The 24484-nt window shown below is 46.0% G+C and overlaps 2 protein-coding genes across 3 annotated transcripts in view; both read right to left on the bottom strand.

Annotated features, from left to right (window-relative positions):
• Window positions 1–936: 936 nt before the first annotated feature.
• tapt1a (transmembrane anterior posterior transformation 1a) lies at window positions 937–15863 on the bottom strand. Its single transcript, XM_066649938.1, has 14 exons — window positions 15583–15863; window positions 14986–15134; window positions 12991–13109; window positions 10886–11048; window positions 8110–8245; window positions 7909–8006; window positions 7739–7808; window positions 6496–6576; window positions 5643–5752; window positions 4778–4837; window positions 4108–4176; window positions 3790–3866; window positions 3274–3437; window positions 937–3104 (listed from the first exon to the last, which is right to left on the bottom strand). The coding sequence occupies exons 1-14, from the start codon at window positions 15761–15763 to the stop codon at window positions 2860–2862; spliced, it is 1722 nt and encodes a 573-aa protein (XP_066506035.1). The 5' UTR covers window positions 15764–15863; the 3' UTR covers window positions 937–2859.
• A 2094-nt stretch (window positions 15864–17957) lies between these two features.
• ldb2a (LIM domain binding 2a) overlaps window positions 17958–24484 on the bottom strand; it is a 55123-nt gene continuing 48596 nt past the window's right edge. For both annotated transcript variants that reach the window (XM_066649077.1, XM_066649078.1), the window contains exon 9: window positions 17958–19606. In XM_066649077.1, coding sequence (XP_066505174.1) covers window positions 19379–19606 — 228 coding nt within the window. In that variant the 3' untranslated portion in view covers window positions 17958–19378. The remainder of the gene's footprint in view (window positions 19607–24484) is intronic.

The following is a 24484-nucleotide window of genomic DNA, read 5'->3' as shown; positions in this document are numbered from 1 at the left end:
ACGGGGTCGTTGTTGTTTCAACACCCGTTTTCAGACAGGCCCCGCCCCTGCGCGCTTGGATTGGCTAATGTATTCACACTCCTGCGCTGGGATTGGCGGAGAAGAGGAATCTAGTGTGCTACTAGCCAAACAGACGGCAGGGTGGTATGGGAAAGATGCTGAGGTGGAGTGCGCCACCTGAAGGTGATGGGGGGAATGGCTGAGTAGTTTTGGGCGTGTTGTGAAGAACTAAATAAAAGTTATCATAAAAAGGTTTCAGAGGAGCGCTTTATTAGTAAATAAAAAGGTAAAATAGCAGCAGGCTGTTTGTCTTCTGGACACTGCACTAAGAAGGACACCTAATTTAATATTATAGCCCTCACTAAAAGATATTGTTGTCTCAGTTTTGGCTACGCCCACAAGGGGTCACTGCGCTAGATTTGGCTCAGGTTCTACACTAGATGCCCTTCCAGACATAACCCACCCAACCCCACGGCTGGGGACAGGCCCTTGTTGGAGTTGGACGGAGGGAGAGGCCTGCTGCATGGCCTCTGCCTTGAGACCTGAGGTGAGGCTTGAAAAGAGGTCCCGAAGCTGTGTGTCAGGGATCATCAATCACTGCACCACTCTACACACACACACTTCTCACTAACTGTCTTGGGTAGATGGTGTGTGGAACAGTGGAACTGTGTTCTCTGGCGTGATGGAGTTCCTCTAGTGTGTGGAACAGTGGAACTGTGTTCTCTGGCGTGAAGGAGTTCCTCTGGTGTGTGGAACAGTGGAACTGTGTTCTCTGGAGTGATGGAGTTCCTCTGGAGTTGGAGTGGTGAGTTTGATCCAGCCCCTTACCCTCACTGATGATGGTGAGGCTGAACTCCATCAGATCCTCACTGATATGTTCCTAATACCGCTCAGTGAAGATGAGTGAAACACAACAATTTTACAAAATACGTTTATTAGAAGTCTGAAAAACAGGACACACTCCTTTAGTGTTCAGACTCGGGTCCTGACCCCAAAACACAGCCAGAGCAGTGAATAACTGCTGAGATCCTTCATTAACCTCAGCTTAACGCTCACAGGAATGTTTCTAAGGGCTCACACTGGGCCCTTAAACGTCGAGAAACCAAGGAAAACCAGAACAGGGTTAAACCTGTGTAGAATTATGTTGAGTCTTTACACTTACACTTTAATAAATCCATTCATTTCCATAAAAACACATAACACAAAAGTAGTAAATGGACTCCACGGCATGTTCAGAATTGTGCAAAAGTCAGAGACCACATTCTGTTTACTCAAACTCAAGGTGAAACGTGTTAGTCGCTGTTCGGAATGGAACTGAAAGGAAGCATGGTCTCTGACTTTTGCACATGTACAGTTTATCATTATTCACTCAAACACATTTTAATAAACAGATGGTAAACAAGGAATAGTTTAAAAAAGTGAACTTTAAAAACAACCCTCTGTGAAACTGATCTCGTTTCAGTTCCAGGGGGCAGTAAAGAGCAGTCTGACCTTGGGCAGTGTTCCTGATTAAATCACGTTTGGGAGACTTTACTGTACTCAGAGGTTGTAGTGTAAAACCTGCATCACGGATTAGAGTAGCAATCAGTCATTTCCCCCAGTGACACCTAGTGGGCGGTGTGGGTCTGAGATCCTGTGCTTAGCTTTGTCCACAATTCTACCCCCGATCAAACATGACCCACCCACTGCTGCTTCTAACGTAACACTGATCAGCTCAAGGCATCAGAGGTGAACACACACTGCCCAGATCTGTCGCATCAGCCATGGGAGTGAGACCAGCATAGTTCTCCAGGACTCCCTGCCTCAGACGGCTGAGGCTGCACAAACCTCGTTTCAATACGGCTGCCCCCATGTGGGTGACCCACTCTATGGAGCACAAATTAATTTGATTCTTCATCTTGTGAGGTGTGGTTTACAAGAAAGTGTTAAAATAAACCGTTGGTAAAAATCACTGACCCCTCCTTTAACCTGTTTGACACCAGAAGCAGAATTCCCAATAAAACTTGGATAAATGCTGGAGAGAGTGAATATCACTCAGGAACAGACGATATGGAATGTTACACAGTGAAGACTCCTTGTGGAGTCCAGCACTGAACTGGATTTACACACGTCTCACTGGACCTTGTACTCTGTACCTCTGAGAAGAAGTGAATAAATTAAGCACTGTATCTAAATCTACATCCTCTGTAAAGACTGCACCCTTCTGCAGAAGATTGGCCCCTGTTTTAAAACAAGATTTAAACTAAGATTAACTTTAAAAACCTGAATCCAGCTCTAGATCACTTTTCTGTGAATGTGCAAAAATGTCTCCTCAAAAATTCACGTTCACCAAAAGTGAATACATTCACAGAACCAGTTTGGATCCCCTCTGGTCAGTACACTCCTCCCCTACAGGAACACATCTGTACTACACATTTTATTCCTCGCTGTCTTTAACATAAAGAACAAACATAAAACAGAAGCTGTAAATGTGCATCAACTTTTGCACAGTTCAGATTAATGTTTTTAATGTGTTAAATTCAGCAAATTAAAAGTACCTGCTGATTAAAGTGTGCAGAAGTATGTTCTCAGTAATGAATGTCTTAATTCATTTCCATTTCTCACCCTGGGGCGGGCAAACTTCAGCACACGTCTGTTATCTACTGCATCGAGACGCTGCGTCTGTCTCCAGCCAAACTCCCAACACTGAGAGAGGACCCTGAAATACACCCAACAGCAACGTGCCCCAGTCCTGTGACCGGCTGTGGGGGGGTAGGGAGGGGCCCTTGTTTTCCCTGAACGTTCACAGCTGCCGTGTCTCAGCCTGCAGACCCCAGGACGCTGACCATGAGGTTTAAAAGTCTCCTGAACCCTCAGCGCTCAGAGAATCCTGTTCCCACAGAGTGTGAAGCGGTCGATCTCCAGCAGGTCTTTTTTAGGAGCTCGGTGTTTGAGTTCTGAAGACAGTAGAGACTCGCTCTCGGCCTCTGCTGGTTGGAGCGGGCTCTCCGGAAGCTTGCTGGTTTCTGTGGTTACAGGGGGCAGGTCTGCGGAGAGTAGTCCTGATGTTCGTGGTGCAGGTTGTTTGGTGATGAACGGAGAGGGATGTTGTACCTTCGGCTCAGCTGAGAACAGGTGGCAAGATGGCGGAGTGAAGGCAGGAGAAAGAGAGAAACAAAGAGAGAGAGAAAGAGAGAGTGAGAGGTGATGCTTTTGTGACTCTGAAGGTAGGTATTTATTGTCCATTCAGTGGACAGTAAGCCTTAGTTTTAAGGAGACGCAGGTGAGTGTTACCTGAGGCAGGGGGCGCTGTGGTGTGACGGGGCTTGCTGGGGGTCTTTTTTGGAGGTGGGCTGCTGGGTCGATCAAACAGCTTCCCCTCCATGTTGGCCTCTTTAACGTACTGACAGGATTTCCCCAGCAACACGATACTGTTCAGCACTTTGAGTGTGATCATTCTGCAGAGCACACACACACACAGAGCACTGTTACACAACCTCACACTACACCAATCAGCCAGAACATTAAAGCCACCCCCACAGAGCAGGTGTGATGTGGTGGTGGATCATTCTCAGCGCTGCAGTGACACTGACGTGGTGGTGGTGTGTTAGTGTGTGTGTGTGTATTGCTGCTGGACAGAGAAAGGTGTATAACCCAAATCATACCTGCTCTGTGGGGGTCCTGACCATTGAAGAACAGGGTGAAAAGGGGCTAACAATGTATGCAGAGCTACAGATGGACCACAGTGTGGACAGTGGAGCTGATGAAACTGAACATTAGTGTGGAATATTCTTTAAAAGTGTGAATTACCCGAAGTAGAAGAGCAGCAGACAGACTGTAGACAGTGCCCCCTGGATCTTCACTGAGCTCATCACCACTCGGATCAGCTGAGAGAAAGACACGCAGTCAGACAGACTGACAGATGGACAGCGCAATCACACGTCTGTGTATAATCCTAACGATAGCCCGAGTGAGTCAGCACAGGCATTATACCGAAGCATGGGACTGTCACACACACCGGCGTAAGCTCACGTCAACTTTAAAACCCTTTGGTGTCTGTTTCTTTAAATCAATAACATGGGGTTGAGACACAACCACAACCACAGGAGCAGCTGAAAGGAGACTCACCAGAACTGCCAGAGGCAGAGGGATGAAGCCCATTCTTCTGGCCACAGAGTCGCTGTAGTCCGTGTACGCCTGAATCAAACCAGAGACAGTGTCAGTCAAAGATGAGGCCTGAGCGACATAAAACATGCATCATCTGAAATAACTCCAGTCGCTTCGGCAGATACAATTTCAGAGGGAATGTCTGCGACTGTGAGGAAATGCTGTTCTAAGCTCTGCGTCTTTTAAGGTGGAACAATGTGTTTGAGGAGAATAACTCAACTGACCTGTTGGTGTCTGAAGTGTAAATTGTCTGTAAGTGTTTATTTACTGTTTAAATTCCCACAGAAACTCATATGTAACTTGAGCTGTTTAGTTTTGTAGCTCTGTCTAATGCAGTTACATAAGAGGCTCCCTAAGCACCTATACGGGGTACACCACCAGGGCTTAACTCTACGTAACCCTCCGCTTTAGAGGTGTGTGTCGTATAAACCCTTCTTTAAGAGCTATCACAACCAGGGGGGGTTTAAAGGTAGGCAGGGGGGAATCTGCTTGTTCTGATGTGATGAGGGATTTCTCTGCTGGGAATCTGTTGAAAATTTACAATTTTACTTTTTAAACAAATCATCAACCGATTTTTTAAATCAGAAAACGATACATCACTCCGGTACAGAACATGTCGGAGGTCACTCACGTTCTGCTGCCGGCTGCTGACCAGCTCAAAGGCCAGACTGGCTTTGTATTCCCTGTAAACCTGCAAACACAGAACAAGGAAGAGAACAGCAAAGTCATTCTGCTTCATTACAGTCCCAGCACACAAAGCTTTCACATGAACATTCATGCATTCATTGGTACCACTTTAAAATAATTCTACACTCACAAAGGTCTATAAAAGGTCACGGTAGCACTTCCTTTCTCTGTGTTACAAACAACTGTCGATGACCATGGGCTCTTTTTGGTTGAATACTGAAAGTGTCAGAACTTAGTGAAAATATTGCGGTGAAGAATAAGCTCAGAGCTGATGATGGGAGTTCAGTCGTTTCACAGGTCAACGTCCACGCCACATTATCATCGATATCTAAATGGTTAATACCAAATCTATGCTGGAGCTGACGGGGTTAATGTCGACTAATGGAGGAGCCACAGTGAGGTCAGTATTCAGCGAGATCTGAGGGTTAACTGTAGATGGATGAGGGTTCACTGTTTGGCAAACAGCAGGTCACTAGTTACTACACTATTAATGAATTAATTACATAATTAATAACCATTAATAAACACATTTAAAACCATTTCTGAACATTTATAAATTTAGTCTTATTCTAAAGTGGTACCCATTTATTAATTTTCTGCATACCTGGAATCATGGAATACACACACACACACTCACACTTCTGAATAACCAATCCACCTCCTGGATGGAACCCTGGAGGAAACCCACACAGACACAAGGTGAACACACCATACTCCTCACAGCCCTGAGGTGGGACTCCTGACCCCCTACCAGGCCCCTGTGCGGGCCTTTAATCTGAACCCCAGCTCAGTTTCCTCCTAATGCTCACGTCTGCTGTGATGTCGTTGAACTTGGTGATGAACGCATGCTTCACGACGTCCACCGTGATCTCGGAGGCCATCACCATGAAGACGTCCGGCATCAGCACCCACAGGTGATCTACAACCAACAGCAGAGCAGAACCAGGTTTTACAGAGTGAATGTGGATTACAGTCTACAAGCAAACACTTAAAAGTGTAAATACAGAATGCACTGCTCAAAGGCACCCAAGCCTCACGGATGTGTGTGGGGGGGAATGAAGGGGTCAACGTCATCTCTCAGCCCCATCCACAGTGAGCTGCGCAGCCATCAGTGAGCCCTGGGCTCCCACAGTGAATAGAGCACTGTGCAAAAGTTTTAGGCAGGTGTGGGTGCTGCAAATAAGAATGCTCATCTGAATGTCTCTCGGTTGTCTGAAAACCGCCGTGAGCAGAGAGAGAGAAAGCCTAGCACACCCAGACACTTTTTTTTTTTACCCATTTACAGACACTGGGGCTTCGTAAACACATTAGAGCGGTTTCCAGTGCAAACTGACTGCAGAGCAACACATGGAGAGGTGTGTTTTTTGATTACAGTCATGAACTACGCCTAACAGAAACAGAAACTTAAAGGACACTTAAAACTGGGCGAGGAACAGCTAAACTCTGCTACAAAGATGAGGACGTTGAAGATGATTTGATGTCACAGTTTTAAACCAAGTCAAAACTGACCACAGCAACGAGACACAAGTCAAACTGCATCAGCAAGGACTCAAAGCACACCGGCTTATTCTGTCTGCACAGTACTGTAGGTCTGCCTGTTAGATTGGGTTTAGATATGGTCTGTGGTGAAGAGTCTAGTCCTGAAACTTGTAGAGTTCACACCTGAGTTCCAGGAGAACTGCTCCATGTTCCTCAGACACACAATGAGCACCAAGATGCAGTTTGTGAACCGTTCCTTGATGTCTGTGAAGACAGAGAGCAAACAACGCAGCATCAGCACCAGAGTCACACATTCCCTCCAAACAAGTGCCCTGTCTGTACCTCTGTGTGTGTGTGAGTGAGAGAGAGAGACAATATTATGCTCAGAGGCCACAAACGGTCTGAAATGTGTGTGCAAAAATACTAGGTAAAAAGAAATGCTTGGTAAAAATGAGTGTACATTTAAGTAATGTTTGACCCATGTTTACACACAAAGAACGTAGTGAAGAGAGTGGGAATTGGTGCCATCATGTGTTAAATGGAGAAATGCAAGTAAATTTACTCTTTACAGTAGCCCCCTGTTGCTTTGATGACAGCTTTGCACACTTTGTCTGAGACCGTAACTGTGCAGAGGTAGGGGCTGGTACACAGCTCTATACAGTGACTAGCTCTACTCCACCAATCACTGATGAGGGGAGGTGTCCCAACTTTTGACTGATACTGTATGTTAAATGTTTCAATTATTTCTTTTACTTTGTTTTAATTATTATACTTCTCTCTATTATATTACTCTATTTTATCCCTGTAAAATATTTTTATTTGCAAAGCACCATATATTTTAACATAATAATAATAAGAATAATAATCATAATTATATGTATTCACATATATATGGCACACCTTTCAAAAAAATTAATAATAAATAAATAGTTTTGTTTTGAGCTGGTAGTAGCCTAAACAGCTGTAACTGCTTACGCACACACATTTAAATATTCAGGAGGTTATTTGCATACACTGTTTATAGGTATGGAAGCTTCTATAGGACCATGAGGCTGTTAGAGACAGGGGGTTGAGGCTGGAGGGTTGTGGTTCAGTTCCCGGGACCTGTAAGAGAACATTTATTCATGGCTGAAGTGCCCTTGAGCAAGGCGCCTAACCCCCAAACTTCCCCCGAGCGCCGAGGCGGTCACATCCGTGTGTGTGTGAAGAACTGCTCACTAGTGTGTGTTTGTGTGTTCACTGCCACGGAGTGACAATTTCCCCTAGGGATCAATAAAGGTGTTTCTTTCACGCTAGAATCCACACAGAGTTAGTCCCCGATGAACATATTCAAATACGTGGAGGTGACGAACTCTCTGAGCTCCGCTGAACGGCAATTCTACTCCAGCGCTCACTAACGCAGAAGCCGCGGCCGGAGAAGACTCACCACTGTTGGACATCTGAAAGAGGTTATGTTTCTCAAACTTTTTGAAGACGCTCCCTTTGATCTCCACAAACTGTGAGACAGGAGACAAAACACAGAGAGACATCACTGTAAACACGGAGTAAAGTAAACACGGGAATGACTGTGAGTACAGTGTGTGTGCGAGTCCTTACGTTGTTGGACATCATGATGGTGAGCAGAGACTTGTTGTGGGAGTTGAAGGCCACGTTCAGAGTGGACGCCTGCACCATGATGAGGATGGCATGCAAGACTGAAGGAGATGAGCTCAGGAAAGCAGCCCTTAAGGTACACACTGTTCAGCTTAGGGAAAAAGCAGAAACACACTTGTCTGATAATCCAGAAGAAAAGGATACAGACATAGAAGACAGCCATGATGAAATGAGGGATGACTCCAATGTGGGCTCTCTTCCTGGACTTGGGCTCTGTGGCCGTCCAGTAGAGAGCGTCCAGAATGTCCTGCCCAAAGGACGAGAAGAGACGGTCTGCCACCTGTAAAACCAGAGAGAGAAACTCAGTTCTGTAACTCTCAGCCTGAGAACTGGGCAAGGCCAACAGTCCAGAAACATCCCTCATTATTGAATACAGAAATAACTTTACATACACACTGCTATGTCCCAGGACCTAGTGTTTTATCTGTTTCTTGTGGGTGCCTGCTCTGTCTGTGCAATCCTTATCCTTATTCAGCTCTTATTCTGGACCACATCCATCTACACACACATAGCTGCTTTAAATGTGGGGATTCTGCCTGGTCTGTGCTCCCTCATTTGCCCTCTAGTCCAATACACATATATCACTAAAATCCCTTTATGTGTGTGTTAGCTCATTCATCTGGAGCCCACCAACCCACACACTGTGAAACAAGACCATAGTCAGTTTTCTCTGCGCTGCCTGAGTCTGAAAACACAGGGTAAAACGAGCCATTCTGATTCTGCTCCGCTTCTGACGTCAAGTGCAGAGACTTTAGAATGGCCCCGCCCCCTCGTCTGAGTCTGTCCAATCACAGCGCTGGACTCGTGTTTATGTGCGAGTGCAAAGACGAGGTTAAACACAGCAAAACAAACACAGGGAGCACGAAGAAATAAGAGCACTGAGTAAAAATGGAGAAAACGAGAACAGAGAAGAAAGAGAACCAAGTGAAAAAGTGAAAGAGAATAAAACCAGAGCTTCTGCTCCTCGCTCCTCACTGCTGTGCGCTCAGGGTTGGGGTGAACAGAGAGCTGCTCATTATCATTTAAAGGAACAGGTGCTGAAAGCGGGGGCGTTCTGAACAGGGCTGTTTACACAGGGGGAGAACACTGCTGTGGGGCTCCTGGGGTATGGCCCAAAGCAGGTCACAGACGTTTCATTAAGAAACAGAACTGTGTTCCACTGTGGGGCCGGGGCTTTAACGTTAGTGATTAATCCATTCAAGGAATTCAGCCAGGCCCCCTGCTTCTCAACAGGTTTCTCTCTCCTCAGACTCAGTGAGAACTCATACATCACTAACTCTCTTTTCCAAATAGTAAAGTGAAAATAAAGCAAAGAAACCTGAAGCAACAGCGCTGGAAACTGCCACTAACATCCAAACCTCCCTCCGAGTGTCAGATTCCAAAGCCAAAAGTTGCGCTTTGCCAAAACCATCCTGTCCTCGGGCCTCGGTCTGAGATGTTCCTCACCTCAGGTCAGATTTAGAAGCGCTTGTCTGTTCCTATTAGCTGAGACAGGCTCCATTACGTGACAAGGAGAAACGGTTCTGCTGGATCTGATGACAGCAGCTTGTGGCGCGACGGCCAGCAACACAGCTGCCACCCTCCGGCCTCACACTCACACTTTGTCTCGGCTCAGTTCAGTGCGACAAAAACAGAAGGGTAACTCCAGGCCGTGTGAAAGTGCACGAAAATGGAAAGAAGCTGAACTTTAAATCGAATCCTCTGTGGATCCTGCGCTGAGATCCACTCAGAGTCAGATACAGAGCGATCAGTTTATTCCTGAGGAATACGAGGGCCTCTTCACACATGGAGCCCCCTGACTTTCCTTTCACTTCAATCAAAAAGAAATCCACTGTGCATTTGTCTTAAAAGACACTCATCACCCACTGTCCTTCACTTAGTCATTCTCCCAAAGTGGACTTAATTGAAGCTGTAGACGCAGCTGTTGGTTGAAGCCATGACATTCCTTGAGCCCAAGTGGAGCGAACAGAGCTCTTTTATTGGCTGAACAACCAATGCCTATTGCAGAAACACACAAACAGCCAATAAAAATATAGGTCCAGAGGCTCCCCACCTCTGCTTTATGACTTTGCCAAGCCCCTTTAACCCTCTGGGACCTTTGAACACGTCTGTGGATGAAATCCATCATTTACAAAAGCTGTTCTGAATCTCTCAGTGAGAACACAGCTCAGAAACACGGGTCCAACCCTCTCTGAACCTCCCTGAGTCCACCCTGTCCACTTCATCATCCCCAGACCCTACACCCCTCACACCCGGAGCTCTGAGGCTGAGCTCCTGCTCACTGCCTTGAGACCAGTGTCTGCAATAACAGAGAGCCTTCACACCCCCTTCCAACAGCTCCTGGATATTCGTTGGCACTGATTCAACACAGACCTTCACTAAAGACCTCCTGACGCCAAGGTTGCTTCTCCCTGCAGTTTTAAACTAAGACTCTGTTTATATTGTGTTTGACCAGAGGAGGACAGTCCCCTGTGAGTCTCAGTTCTTCTTCCAGCTTCGAGGGAGTTTTTCCTGCTGCTGTGGCCTTTGCCTGCTCCCCTGGAGATATTAATTACTCATTTTAATTTTTTTTTCATTCTCAGTGTCCATGAAGCTGCTTTGTAACACCATCATTTTGTAAAAAAAAACGCTATACAAATAAATGTACCTTGACTTGACTTAAAGAGGGCTGTGTATTCTTCTTTGCACACAAACATAATCTATTGAAAATGGAGCTGATGAACAATCCATGTCCTTTCAGCCCCATGACACTGAGCCGTCGTTGAACAGTGGATGTGTGCAATCTGCTATTCACTTATTCATCATTTTTTGACTGTCCCCATTCCATACGCCTGTGGATTATTTAACCTCCTGAATCTCCTCACACACCCCGGAAAGGAAGGGAGGGGTGGTCTCTGACTTTTACACAGGGGGGGCACACCTCCAGCATGTTGTAGATGATGTAGAGTTTGATGACGGACTGGCCCCGGATTAAGTGGTACATCATGGCGTAGTCCACGTAGTGCATCATGGAGTAACACAGCAACATGATCAGACCTTTCAGAAGATCACACACCTGGGCTGGCTGCAGGAACCGAGACACACTGAAACACACACACACACACACACACACAGGAATAATGATTTTATTCTGATATTAAGCTGTTTTTGTTTGTTCTAAACAGCTCTTTAAATATAATTTAAATCTCAGCTTCTTAAAACTTTTACACAGCACGGTATATCATTTATATATATATATAGATAATAAAACTAATGTAACACTCATGCAGACTCTCACGTGCCTCTGAGCTCAACAGACAGCCAGCACACACACACACACACACACACACAGAGGAAACAGAGGGATGTGAAAACCATCTCGATCCAGTGATAATTTGGTGCAGAGAGGAGATGCGTTTGCTTCATTTCTATCTCAGGAGCTGAGGTTCCAAGCGTGAGGAAGCGGCCCCTGGGCGTCCAGCACCAGGAAATTAAACCGCCGAACTTCAGCGAAAACGTACAAACCCAGCACAGAGGAGCGTAGCCCAGTTCTCCGGTGCCTGGATGTTTAAGGTTTTGCCTGTTTACAGAACACATCGAAATTATACTTTTTTACAAGAGCTTTCTGTCCAACCTTCTCCGAAGTGTGTGTTAAACGTGAGGAAGAATGTGAGTCTTAATTTGGACAGAGACTTAAATGCGTTCTTCTCATAGCAGGTAACATCATGTTTTCATGACCTTGGTTCTGAATCTCTCTGTGAGAAAACAGCTCAGAAACACGGGTCAAACCCGTCTGCTCTGTCCACTCCGTCTCATTGCCACACCCTACGCCCCTCACACCCGGAGTTATGAGGCTGTGAAAAAGGCTGTGTAATAAGATGTTTATTATCAGTAACAGTGTCCCACTTCTCAGTAACCAGAATGGAACAATGCAGAAACAACAAACCCTGTTATTAGATGCTTATTGATGATGTCACTGATGCTTTATTCACGGCAACAGACATTTCAGACGTTCACACTACTCTGTGGGGGTCAGGACCAGTAACAGTGACAGTCCTGACCTGTAGGGGGCGTACACACACACACAAACACACACACACACACACACACTCTGTCTTCATTCTAATGTGAGTTTGGCTGATGCTGAAGCACAAGACACATGCAAACCCACAAGGCTCAGTCACAGAACAGAACACAGAGGACCAGAGGGTCTCGGGAGGAGGGGTGAAGTACCTACCTGCTCCTTTTGCAGTACGGGCACAGGTGTGCCCTGAGTGGGACGAAGGGAGGGAGGGGGGAGAAAGAGAGATAGAGAGGGAGGGGGAAGTAGGAAAGATGAGATTTTACAGCTGTTAGAGACAGAATCGCTCTCAGAAGAACAGAGCTGGCAATATAGTACACCCATCAGCCATAACATTAAAACTACCTCCTTGCTTCTAGAACAATACTCTGTCTGGATCAGACATGTCAGTGCTGCTGGAGTTTAAAGTTAGATACAGTAGCTCATCTATCGCTGCACAGTGTGTGTCGGTTGTCCTCTAGTCCTTCATCATTGACACAGGAAGCTGTCAGCTGGATGTTTTTGGTCGGTGGAATATTCTCATACACTGAGGGGTTTAACAGCAGCACTGCTGTGTCTGATCCACTCACACCAGCACAACACACACTGCAGCGCTGAGAATGATCCTCCATCAGTGAGTGTAGAATCAAGCTTGTTTTATTATAATATTGTGGCATATAGATTGGTTTATGCGTCACTAAGAACGTATCATTAGGAAACACAGCGAGGGTAAAACTGGACCTCCTCTGAGTCTGGGGCAGCAGCAGAGACCTGGCGCTGCTGGGGAGAAGTAAACAAGGATGTGGTTTATTTAAGTACGTGGTAAATGCTATTTCTAATGTTTTAATGATCAGATTTTACTGGATGAGGGCTACAGCTCTGTGAAGGAAGGGCTTCTTTCAGAGAATCAGTTCAGGAACTCAGAAAAGACTCGAGCACAAGGCGCAGAACAGCAGAAATGACGTGTGTGTGTGTGTGTGTCTTACCTGAGGCCGCAGCAGGGTATGGTAAGCAGTCTGAGGAAGGCCAGCAGGGTCCGGAGGGGCAGTAAAGTGAACACATAGAGGAACGCATCAAGACACAGGAAGAAGCCAAACATCATCAGCTGTGAGAGAGAGAGAGAGAGAGAGAGAGAGAGAGAGAGAGAGAGAGAGAGCACACAGAATGTGAGGACAGTCCACAGTCTCACACACACACACACACACACACACACACAGGCAATAACCTGCACGTGGACACAAACATCACATGGAACGTTTCTATAATGAACCTGAAATGGACAACTATGTGGACTTTCACTAAATATTTATTATTTCAATAATATTTCTCATGATGACTATTACAGAAACATACAAGATGCTAATGTTAAAATAAGAAATGTCTTTTTTTAGTCACATCTGGAATGATCTCTGTATAGAGACTTGATTTATATGAAAATCAAAGCAGTCTATTTACAGACTAAAGTAAGTCTCACTGTGCTCTTCCAAGCTCTCCCCCATCTGCACCCCACCCCTCGCATTAACCAGAGTGTTTCCAGGAGGTGAGAACAGCTCAGAGACACAGTGTGCTTCTGTGGCACTGCAACCACAACACCGTCCAGAGCTCACCAGTGAAAACAGACAACATCAAAATCTAATCTAATCAGGACTTTCAGATCTCAGTGCCTCCAGAATACACTGAAGACAGGGTCCGTCTGTGTGTGTGTGTGTGTGTGTGTGTGTGTGTTGTACATGCAGACACAGCCATACTGTCTTAGGTGAGTCTCAGGTGACTGTAAGGTAAAGCCAAATGATGGTAGTGTTAAAATATTTCATAATTAAATGAAGATTAAAGGTTTCAGGAACTCGCCCTGGCACCACACACCAGACAGAACCTGTGTTCAGTTCAACAACACTAACTCTGGATCAGAACATGGCTCGGCTCCGCCATCTAGTGGCAACAAATCACAGTCAGGCCATGCAGCGTTATCTGGTGTTTTAGTCGAGACCATCATAGCCGAGTCCAGGTCTGTTGAGACAGGGACAGAGTGACTTCAGATCAAGTACAAGACTCATTGAGTCTGAGTCCAGACTGAGACACACTGCATCGAGTCGAGTCCAGACTGAGACACACTGCATTGAGTCCGAGTCCAGACTGAGACACACTGCATTGAGTCAGAGTCCAGACTGAGACACTGCATCGAGTCGAGTCCAGACTGAGACACACTGCATTGAGTCCGAGTCCAGACTGAGACACACTGCATTGAGTCCGAGTCCAGACTGACACACTGCATCAAGTCGAGGCCAAAACGGTTTAAGAATGTTTCTAGATAAAAAAACTAAAAGGAGAATGTGGAAAAATGTAAATAAATTTTAGCTCAGTGGACATTTATCATTCATAAACATTTAGACGATTTGAACATATATATATATTTATATAAATATATATATATTTATTATTTATTTATATATATAGTTTACAGTAACGTGACGTAGAGATTGAAACGTGACATAGCGACAGACGTGCGGGGAACCAAGCTGCGGTTCTGTGACTGAAGAGTGTCAGACGTTCTCACTGGTGGACGGACACACACACACTCACACAAACACACACACAGAACCCAAGAGTACAACTCCAGTTTATGGAAACAAACATCATTGTTAATGCTTTTCAGAATAAAACCTGTTCACTGACTGGAGGCGGAGCGAGGAGAGCCAGAGTTCAGAGGTGATTTGGGCATGAGAAAGTAGCTCCCTTCTTTAAGATGAAATGAAATGTAGGGTTCAACAAATAAACTGCAGAAGGAACTAATCAGGCAGCGCAGAAATGACATCTAAAGTAAAGCCAGATGTTGTGTTTATCTGAGTTCTGATGTGTAGGGCTGTTATCTAGACTTTTGTGAACTTTGCTCTGTATTACACGTCGAAATAAACACATCACAGCCACAAAGGCAGAGAGAGAGAGAGAGAGAGAGAGCTGAATAGCCTGAGTTTGTTGCTCACCTTCTCCAGCTCCTTGGGGACCCTCATGCATGTGTAGACTCTCTCTCTCCTCTCCGTGTACTTGGCCTCGTTGTGCTCCAGGAAATAGTCCCTGGTCAGTTCCGCACACATAAACCTCAGCAAGGACGGCTCCTCCGCATCGTCCATTTCTGAGGAAGACAAGGACATTTAAATAGAGCATTCAACACCTTCAGCATTCAGTACCAACTTTCAGCACTTTCAGCATTCTGTTCCATAAGCATTTGCCAATTTCAGCATTTGGTACCTTCAGCATCTTCATTATTCAGTATTTACTACCCTGTGCATTCAGTACCACAAGCATTCAGTACCACGAGCATTTAGTACCCTGTGCATTCAGTACCACAAGCATTTAGTACCCTGTGAATTCAGTACCACGAGCATTCAGTACCTTATGCATTCATTACCTTGAGAAATTCAGTGCCACGAGCATTTAGTACCCTGTGTATTCAGTACCCTGTGCATTCAGTATCTTTATCATTCATTATAAAAAAGTGGGAACGAGATGTTTAATGCATAGGAACTGTTTTGAAGAGATGTCACCTGCAGGGCTCCGTAGTGACACCATTACGAACACACCTGAGCTCTCGCGGCGCTCCTCTGTCCCAGGTACGCGGTCGTAGAGACCCAGAGTCTCAGGGGCTGCTGAGACCGAGAGGGGCGTCCGGGTCCCGGCACTGCTGTGCGGACGGTCCGAGCGGCTCCGGTCCCGGTCCGGTTCTCTTTGCTCGGACAGATCAGCGCTGGAGGAATCCGCCATCTTCACTCTACTGTTCACTGTGGCGGTGTATATCTTTCCCACCCGTTTCCGTTCAAGTCCCTCCTTCCGCTCGCTATGATTGGCTGATAAGGTCCGGCGCTGCTGGATTCTACGCTCTGATTGGGTGAAATATCACACATGTAGTCAGTTCAAGCGCAGGAAGGTGGGATTTACTTTAAAACGGGTGCGGAAAATAAATAACGCGGCCCACGCTGCTACGTCATCACGTCACAGCTTAGAGGAAATTAACAGACCGTTATGACGTGTTTTGTTGATTTTTTTAAAAAATCAAGTGAAAATAACTTTCCACATTTTTATGAGTTTAAAATACGATATAAAGTAAAATATAAAACGTGCCATAAATGTTATACCAAGTAAATAACAGTATCTTTTCATTTGATGATTTTGGAGCTATTATTTTCACCAGGAAAACAAATGTTTTAAATATATTAAAGTCTTCCTCTGGACATCAGTAAACCCCATAAGCACTCCTTTCTGTAGAGTTACAGATGTACAAATTATTACCATAATAAAAGTCCCCTAACGCCTTAAAAGGTGTAACTCTACACTACAGCTTCATACACCTTCATTCAGTACACACAGATCTATCAATATGAAATAGTCCCCACACCTATTACCACCCACCCCTCCGCCACTTACCTGCAGGTGGAAAGCTCCGCCCTGTTGACGGAATTGGTTCCTTAGGTGTGTGATATAAGAAACTGAAAAAATGATATGCCACGGGGCATCACCAGTTATTCATTCAGAATACACCTTCGACCATCAACACCACCACCAGCACACACACACACACACGCTAACAAGACTAAACACTAGATTTGCACTGAAGTGAGATAGAAACACAGGATAGCCCATAGTCGTATTTCCATTAAACAACCACCAGGTGGCGCAACAGGATCACACACCGGAAAAAGGATTAAGAAGTTTAGATATCGCACTGTGAGGTGTCAGTGAATGTAACCAGACTTCCAGTGTCTCATGCTTCTTTTGCCAGAACATTTCAATGTGAAATGCATTTAACATATTATTTACATGTCAAGATTCATTACAGGACAACGTATTTTTACAAGTAAACCTTTGAATTATAACAAAATAACGCATTAAACATTGGATGGAGTTTCCCTTTAATTCTATAATTCTTAAATAGCTTGGATTTATAACTTACTCTGATCTTGAACTAGTGAAACAGTGGTGGAGAACAAAGCGCAGGCATCCTGTAAGCAGGTTTTATTGGCACACAAAATGGCAAAGCATACATACAAGACTTTGGATATGACACAAAAACACCTCTGCAGTATATTATACAAAGAGTGCAGAGTTTTAATAATACAAGAGCGGAACAGAAGACCTGGGAGAAGGGGTCCCTTCCATGTGTTGGTCTTGGAAATACATCAGGGTGGAAGTTATTTAGGAAGAAAATATGTTTTCCATTTTAAAAACGAATCAAACACAAAGGAACAGACTTGAAACAAGTTTTGTTTGGCTGGGTGTGGGCTGTTCAACCTCATCATCATCATTGCTGGCCTCTGCACTCTTGAATGTTCGAGTCTGATGTCACTGATGTTTATGTGTCTGGGTTTGTGAATGAGCTACTGATCTAACTGAGCTAACTGGGCAGAGACTGGATCATGTTAAACCCAGTTAAAGACCTGGTCGTGTTGAGCTGGACACTGCAGAGAACACACAGACCATGAGAGCCCTGTACAATAAAACGTCGCTGACAGAAAATCAATCAAATCGGCCAACTTTAGAGCTCAGGGTCAGCGGCCTTCAGTGAGTTCTACAGAGCGGACGCACCTTTATTTACACTCAGCCCCAGCCCTTCTCTGATGAACCTCCAGCCTCGGAAACAGAATTAAATGCTTTACATGGTTCAGAACATCATGCAGGAACATGTTACACTCCAGTCTGGGAGCGGGTCGTTAAAGGGTTAAAGAGGTAATATCTGGACGAAGATGCTTCTCAATACGTGCCTTCGATCAGAGAGACCCAACCTCATTGGTACAGTACGAGGAGATCACAGAACCTTCACAACGTCCGTAAAAAGGACACAGGTAGACCCAGAAAACAAAATTATCTTTTTTCTTTTTTGGTTAAACAATGACTGTAAATTTCATATGACTCCAGACCCCCGCTGCGCCCCCCCCCCCACCCCCACCCTCCTCAACCATGAGCTGAAGACGAGGGACGGCTATGTGGAGAAAGCATCCGAGCGGAGTGGAAAATAACGGTGCAGTGATAATAAAGCTGACCCTCAAACGAAGGGGGTCCGTCTCAGCGCTGCTTCAGGAGTTCGGAGGCTCTCAGATGAGAGAAACGCTGTCTCGTCTGTGATTGGCTGCTGGGAGCCTCTGTCGCCATGGAGATGTATTGCTACCTTGGTGACCGTCTATAGTTTATGTGCTGCTGAACATCGGGCTGTTGTGCATCTCCAGAACATCTCACGCTTTACAGAAGTCTCTCCTGTTTAAAGCATTCCTTCACTTTTCCTGTAAATTGTAGAAGAGTCCAGTGTTTGACCTTCTTTAGTGAATTCTGTACAGCTCCTCAGTGTCTCACAGAGCTGAGATGAGTCTCTCTGTGGAGAACAGACAATGGCATTGACACCAGGACAGGGTTAAAGAGCGAGGTCTGAGAGAAACTGGAATGTTTTCCACCGACATGAGCCTCAGAGTGAAACGTTTGAGGGGGTTTCCTCCGATAAAAACACAGGCTTGTTATTGCTTTCCCTTTAAGATGCTGCTCTGAAACTCAGGGGTGATGTAAAGAGTCGTTAGATTGTGTGTGTGTGTGTGTGTGTTTGTGTGTTGGGGGGCGGGGTTGGAGGGGAAAGACTGGGCTAGTTTAAATTAACTATACGGATTTACACTGCCCATCAACTTGAGTTATTACGGCATGTGGGCGGTTGTGGTGGAGTGTGTGGTGCCTAGTGGTTCAATATGAATGCTGCAGCCGCATTGCACTCAGCCAATCAGGTGCGAGTGGGCGGAACCTTGTCTGGTTCTCATTGGACATCGGAAAAAAATGCCACACAGTGGTTGCGAGCCGTGATCACAGATGGTCTGTTTACTGCTTTCATTAAAATCAAAATCTAAATATCGGAAAATTAATTTATGTTTTCTTTTAAAATTGGAAAATTGTGGTCTCTGAAATTCTATGCAGTGCTGCAAATAAAATCTGCGTGATTTCTGCGTGACTGCTACAGACCATAGTGAGTGTAATTACATGTTTATAATGTTACGGACGGCTACACGGCCACATCCAGTCCTGAGGAGACCAGTCTGGGTAACTTCCATCTGCTTTATAAAACAAACTCAGCTGATCTGTCTGCGGTAATAAGGCTAACAGAGAAAAAGAGAGCAAGGGATGGCACTGCCCTGGAGGTGGAGCTATGTCACTGCACTGTGTGTGTGTGAGAGAGAAAGCGAGAGGGGAGAGACAGTGCCGCCCTGGTGATGGAACAGTGTTACTGCTATGACATGGTGTTTACTTCACTGAAAGTATGTGTAAGAGTGTGTGTGAGAGAGAGAGTGTGAGAGAGGGAATGAGCGATGGCGCTGCCCTGGTGGTGCAGCAGTGTCACTGCGAGTCTGTTCACTGCGAGGGCTGTGAGGCCGTGCTCTCGGGTTTGCTGTCCTGTCTGGAGGGCGGTTTGTTCCAGGGGCTGTTGCTGCCCAGCGCCGGCGAGCCGCTGAAGTCCTCGTCGTCATCGAGGCCGTTGGTCGCGTCGTACTGCGTGTTCTCCAGCCGCGTGATCAGACGCTCGTCCTCGTCACCAAACTCCCCGCCCATCAGTGTGGGCTCGCCCACCACCATCACGTCCTGCCAATCACAGCAACAGAGGGGCGGGGTTAATGATTCAGAAAAACAGCCCATCGTTTTGGCCCGGTATAACCCTCAGAAAGAAACTCTGTTATGAAGATTGTTGTTATAGTGTTAGTGTGTGTTGTGCTGGTGCGAGTGGATCAGACACAGCAGTGGAAATTAAAGCTTTGCTTGTGTTAACTGAAACTCCTCCTTCTCACGAACAAACCCCACCCTCACCGTGCTCCCACCTCTCCTCTCCACTTCCTAATTACAGTCATTCATTAAGGTGGGCTTTTGGACTAAATAACAATATCCGCATGCTGATTCCTCGATTTGCATAGTTAATTAAGTAATTAGCAGAGATGTTACCATTGTAAAAAAAAAATGGCGCTTGCCAATGAGCCTTGAATTCACCATCTGTTTTAGAGCAGCAACTGTCGCCCTCCACTCGGGGTGTGACACCAGGGGCCAGCGCACACACACACAGGTTCCAGCTGGTGGTCTGACTGAGCTCTAATTGCTATCAAATGGGAAGCGTGTTGTGTGTATTCATCTCATTACCGTTAGCCTTTGGCTAAAGCCACACTCTGAGCTCCATCTAAAACCTGTTCATCTGTTTACCCTACACCCCCACCCCTACACACACACACACACACACACACACACCACTCGTTTATTCACAGCGCCTCCACCCTGAGGACAGGAGGAGTTACACAATCCCTACACTGAGGATGGAGCACAACCAGAGAAAAAAACACAACCCCCATCTCTCTCTAACAGAGAATCTCCAGCTCCAGACCAGACGCGGCTCGTAACGCACTACATTTGCTCCGTTACTTTCACTTGAGTAACTTTTTGTTTTAATGCAACATACTTTTTACTTTTACTTGAGTAAATTTGTGAAGAAGTGGTTTTACTCCGTTAAATTGAGCCACATTCTGCTACTCTACTACTTATTTTTATCGATCCATCGTCCAACGCACGACCTCTTTGCTTTGTTTTGTGAGGCTGTGTCACATGACTGCGTCTCACCAATCAAATGTAGCCACTAGCAACTTTTGACTCCGCTTCACCAATCAAACAGAGCCAAGCCATCACATAACCGCACACAAAATCCCCGCTACAAACACAGGCGGAGACAAGCACAGAGGCACAGGGCAATGGCGAAGACAACATTTCACAACAACCTGAAGAGACGCAGCTCCCCTGACCCCATGTAAAATAAGTTATTGTGGCTGAATTTAATTTGTTATTTTGTAAAGATTTAACTTATTATTGTTTTAGTTGATTGAGGGATATTCTCTGGCTCTGAATTGGTTCATTGCTGTTTTATATTTGTGTGCACTCAGGTGTATTATGTGACGTACTGATTATTAAAAAAAAGGTTACTTTGTTGTTACTCAGTGCTTTAGTAGTTTATTACTTAGTCATTTTTACTCTCACTCGAGTAATTAACAGTGTGACTCATTTTAACTTTTACTTGAGCCATATTCCAAAGTAGCACTACTCCTAACCCTCACCCTCCACTGTCAGAGACCACCCTCCACGTCCTTTCAGACCCACAGTGCTGAGCTGCTCCTCTCGTGATGGACACAGGGGTGGATGTTTCTCCTGTCTCTCCTCTGACCCGACTCTCCTCTGACCTGTGTCTCTTCAGAACTGTCTCTCCTCTGACCAGTCTCTCCTCGGACCCGTCTCTCCTCTGACCTGTGTCTCTTCAGAACTGTCTCCCCTCCTGTCTCTCCTTGGACCCGTCTCTCCTCTGACCTGTTTCTTCTCCTGTTTCTCCTCTAACCCATCTCTCCTCTGACCTGTCTCTCCTCTGACCTCTCTGTCCTCTGACCTGTCTCTCCTCTGTCCTCTGACCCGTCTCTCCTTGTCCTCTGACCCGTGTCTCTTGAGAACTGTCTCCATCCAAACCCTCTCATCCCTAATCTTCATGCTGATGCCGTACAGTGGCTCGGTGAAAATTCTGATGTTCCTCTGAGTTTAATCCACTCAGACTTTCTGAGACCACCTCTGGGACCTCAGCACTAGGGGGCACTGTTGTAACAGCGTGAGTTCCTGCTCTCCATCAGCAGTCATGTGGCCGTCTCGTTGTGATTGCGCTCACGTAGACGTGTGCTCAGGCAGCGTGCTACAACTGCACAGACAAAGCCAAGCGGCCACACTACACATGTAAGCAGCGTGTTCCTCTCCGCGGCGCGTGGCACTGCTGGGCTCATTATGAAGCTCTCTGGTTTTGAGGTGGGGACAAAGTGTCCGGCAACACAGACACACACACACAGATGTATGTATGATAATGAGTGCTGGTACAGAGCCAGAGATTCACACCAACAGTTTCCTTCTCTCAGTGTGTGTTCATTTATTTGTGTGTGTGTGTGTGTTCTTCCATTACAATGATGCTCACTGACCAGACGTGCACCAAACAAACAAAAAGCCCCATGTGCAATTAAAGTTAGTCCTGGTGCGAGAAGAAAGCACACAGATGTTCATTTCAGTCAGAAAATAGAAGCAAAAAAAAAAAAAACCTGATCAAAATTAAGACCTTCTTTAAAAGCATCAAAAATCCACAGCACTCCTCCCCTCCTCCGCTTTTAATCCCACGCAAGACCACCTTAAAAAACAACAAACGCCAGAGCCAAGAGCTTGAACCCAGTCCAAATCCTCACTCTAATCTCAAGTCGGTATTCACAGATCCCATTGTCCTGCCGACTCCGGGGGACGGGCGCGAGGAAGCCACAAACTACAAATCCCATCATCCATCTGCAAACAAATGCAACCTCCCCAGCGCCACCGCTACTCCTGGACTGAAGTGTGTGTTTGACCCCGGGGCGAGTGACTGCGGTGCAGGAGAGGCCTGGGGATAACACGCCACTCGAGAATAAACACCGCGCCAATGGAGGTTAAACACCACGAGGCTTCATTGGGAAATCGTCTCTCACACATGGGTATCACACGCCACAAAACCAACTCCAGACGACCTCTATACTCCACCGAGAGTGTGACAGAGCCGTCACAGGCCCGAGAGGATGCAGTCACACGTTAACTGTCCAGTGATTAATCACAGCTCCCCTTCTTAATACTGAAGCTTTAATAGTGGGTTTATAAATGTTAAACACATTCATTCATTCATTGTCTGTAACCCTTATCCAGTTCAGGGCGGGGGTGGGTCCGGAGTTTACCCGGAATCACTGGGCGCAAGGCAGGAACACACCCTGGAGGGAACGCCCCTGTGTTTTTGGAGCATAGGAGATAGTCACCCGGAGGAAACACACACAGACACAGAGAGAACACACCACACTCCTCACAGACAGTCACCCAGAGGAAACCCACGTGGACACAGGGAGAACACACCATACTCCTCACAGACAGTCACCCGGAGCGGGAATCGAACCCACAACCTCCAGGACCCTGAAGCTGTGACAGAGACACTACCTGCTGCACCACTGTGAGGCCCATGTAAAACACAGTGGAATTTTATTTATATTAATAGATGAAAATAAATTCACAACAAAATCCTGGTATTTCCTTATTCTTTGGGGAGGGAGATAAATGTGTAGAGTGTGATTTTCACTTTATTATAATATCAAAGCGTAGTGTTGATGATGGTTATTATTATTAATTAACATTTAAAAAAATCAATGCATTAATTCCCATGTTCTTTAACACATTAGTTCTGACAGCACAGGTTCTAATCCACTGAGTGAAGGAATCTCCCACATTGACACCACACTCACTGCTTTAACAGAGACTCTTTTCAGCCAGAGCAGAACCTTTTTATAAAGAACTGTCTGCAAAAAGGTGCTACACAGAAATGTATTAACACATTGTCATCCATTTCATGAGAAAACAGTTCTATCCAGAACACAGGGTTCTAACTAGAACCGTAGCCTTAACTGTAGAACCCTAGTAGAACCCTCTTCTTTAAAGAGCGTAGGTGAGGGCACGGGAAAGTCACCGGTTCCTTGACCACGGCTGTTGAGCCGAGCTGGTTGAACTCCCTCGGTGCAGGGGGCGGATATGTACAATGCAATGTATAATAAAAGACCTCAGGCTTCAGACAAAACAGCTTCAGGCCTCAGAACAAACACGAGAATGTGAACAACACGCCTCACTCTCGCACGGATTCACAAACCCTCGGGGCAAACAGGGTTCAGAGAAAATGATGACACCTTCAGCCTCACAACCTCAGACAAAGAGGGAATGTGATAAGATCAGAGAAACTATTCTAAACTCTACTTTATAAACCTGTGTCCCCTCACTGTCCTCTTACTGTCTCTCACTGTCCCCTCACTGTCCTCTAACTGTCCCCTCACTGTCCCCTTACTGTCCTCTCACTGTCCCCTCACTGTCCTCTCACTGTCCCCTCACTGTTCCCTCACTGTCCTCTCACTGTCCTCTCAGTGTCCTCCCACTGTTCCCGCACTGTCCTCTCACTGTCCCCTCACTTACCTCACTATCCTCTCACTGTCATCTCAGTGTCCTCTCACTGTCATCTCAGTGTCCTCCCAATGTTCCCTCACGGTCCTCCCACTGTTCCCTCACAGTCCTCTCACTGTTCCCTCACTGTCCTCTCACTGTCCCCTCACAGTGTAGAGACCAGGGGGTGGTTTTAATGTTATGGCTGATGGGTGTGTCTGTCCTCAGACAGAAACAGAACCTGCTCCGACTCTTCACTTCAGCAGCGTCACAGGGAAGTTTTATTGACAGATGAACTTCATGAATTTTTCAGATGGATTTTAAGAATGAAATCTGCGTCTGTTTCCGGGGGAAAGCACCTCAGGGAGAAAGACGCAGCGAGAGGAGGGATGCTGCCTCCTGCACTTCATCGGTTTCATCATCAGCCAAGGCTTTGTGCGCTGCTGTGTTTCCTATCACAGTGTGAAAGAG

Source organism: Hoplias malabaricus, chromosome 17 (genome assembly GCF_029633855.1).
Source record: "Hoplias malabaricus isolate fHopMal1 chromosome 17, fHopMal1.hap1, whole genome shotgun sequence".
In the NCBI taxonomy this organism is placed as follows: Eukaryota; Metazoa; Chordata; class Actinopteri; order Characiformes; family Erythrinidae; genus Hoplias; species Hoplias malabaricus.
Note: the sequence above shows the minus strand (reverse complement) of the source record. Positions and strands in the feature narration are given on the sequence as shown.

Excerpts from the sequence above, each read along its gene's own strand:
- tapt1a (XM_066649938.1), bottom strand. The coding sequence starts at position 15,763 with ATGGCGGATTCCTCCAGCGCTGATCTGTCCGAGCAAAGAGAACCGGAC. Across the intron at positions 11,049-12,990 it reads ATACCCTGCTGCGGCCTCAG|TGTGTCTCGGTTCCTGCAGC; the intron begins GTAAGACACACA and ends TGTGTGTTTCAG. Across the intron at positions 4,838-5,642 it reads TCAACGACATCACAGCAGAC|GTTTACAGGGAATACAAAGC; the intron begins GTGAGCATTAGG and ends CTGTGTTTGCAG.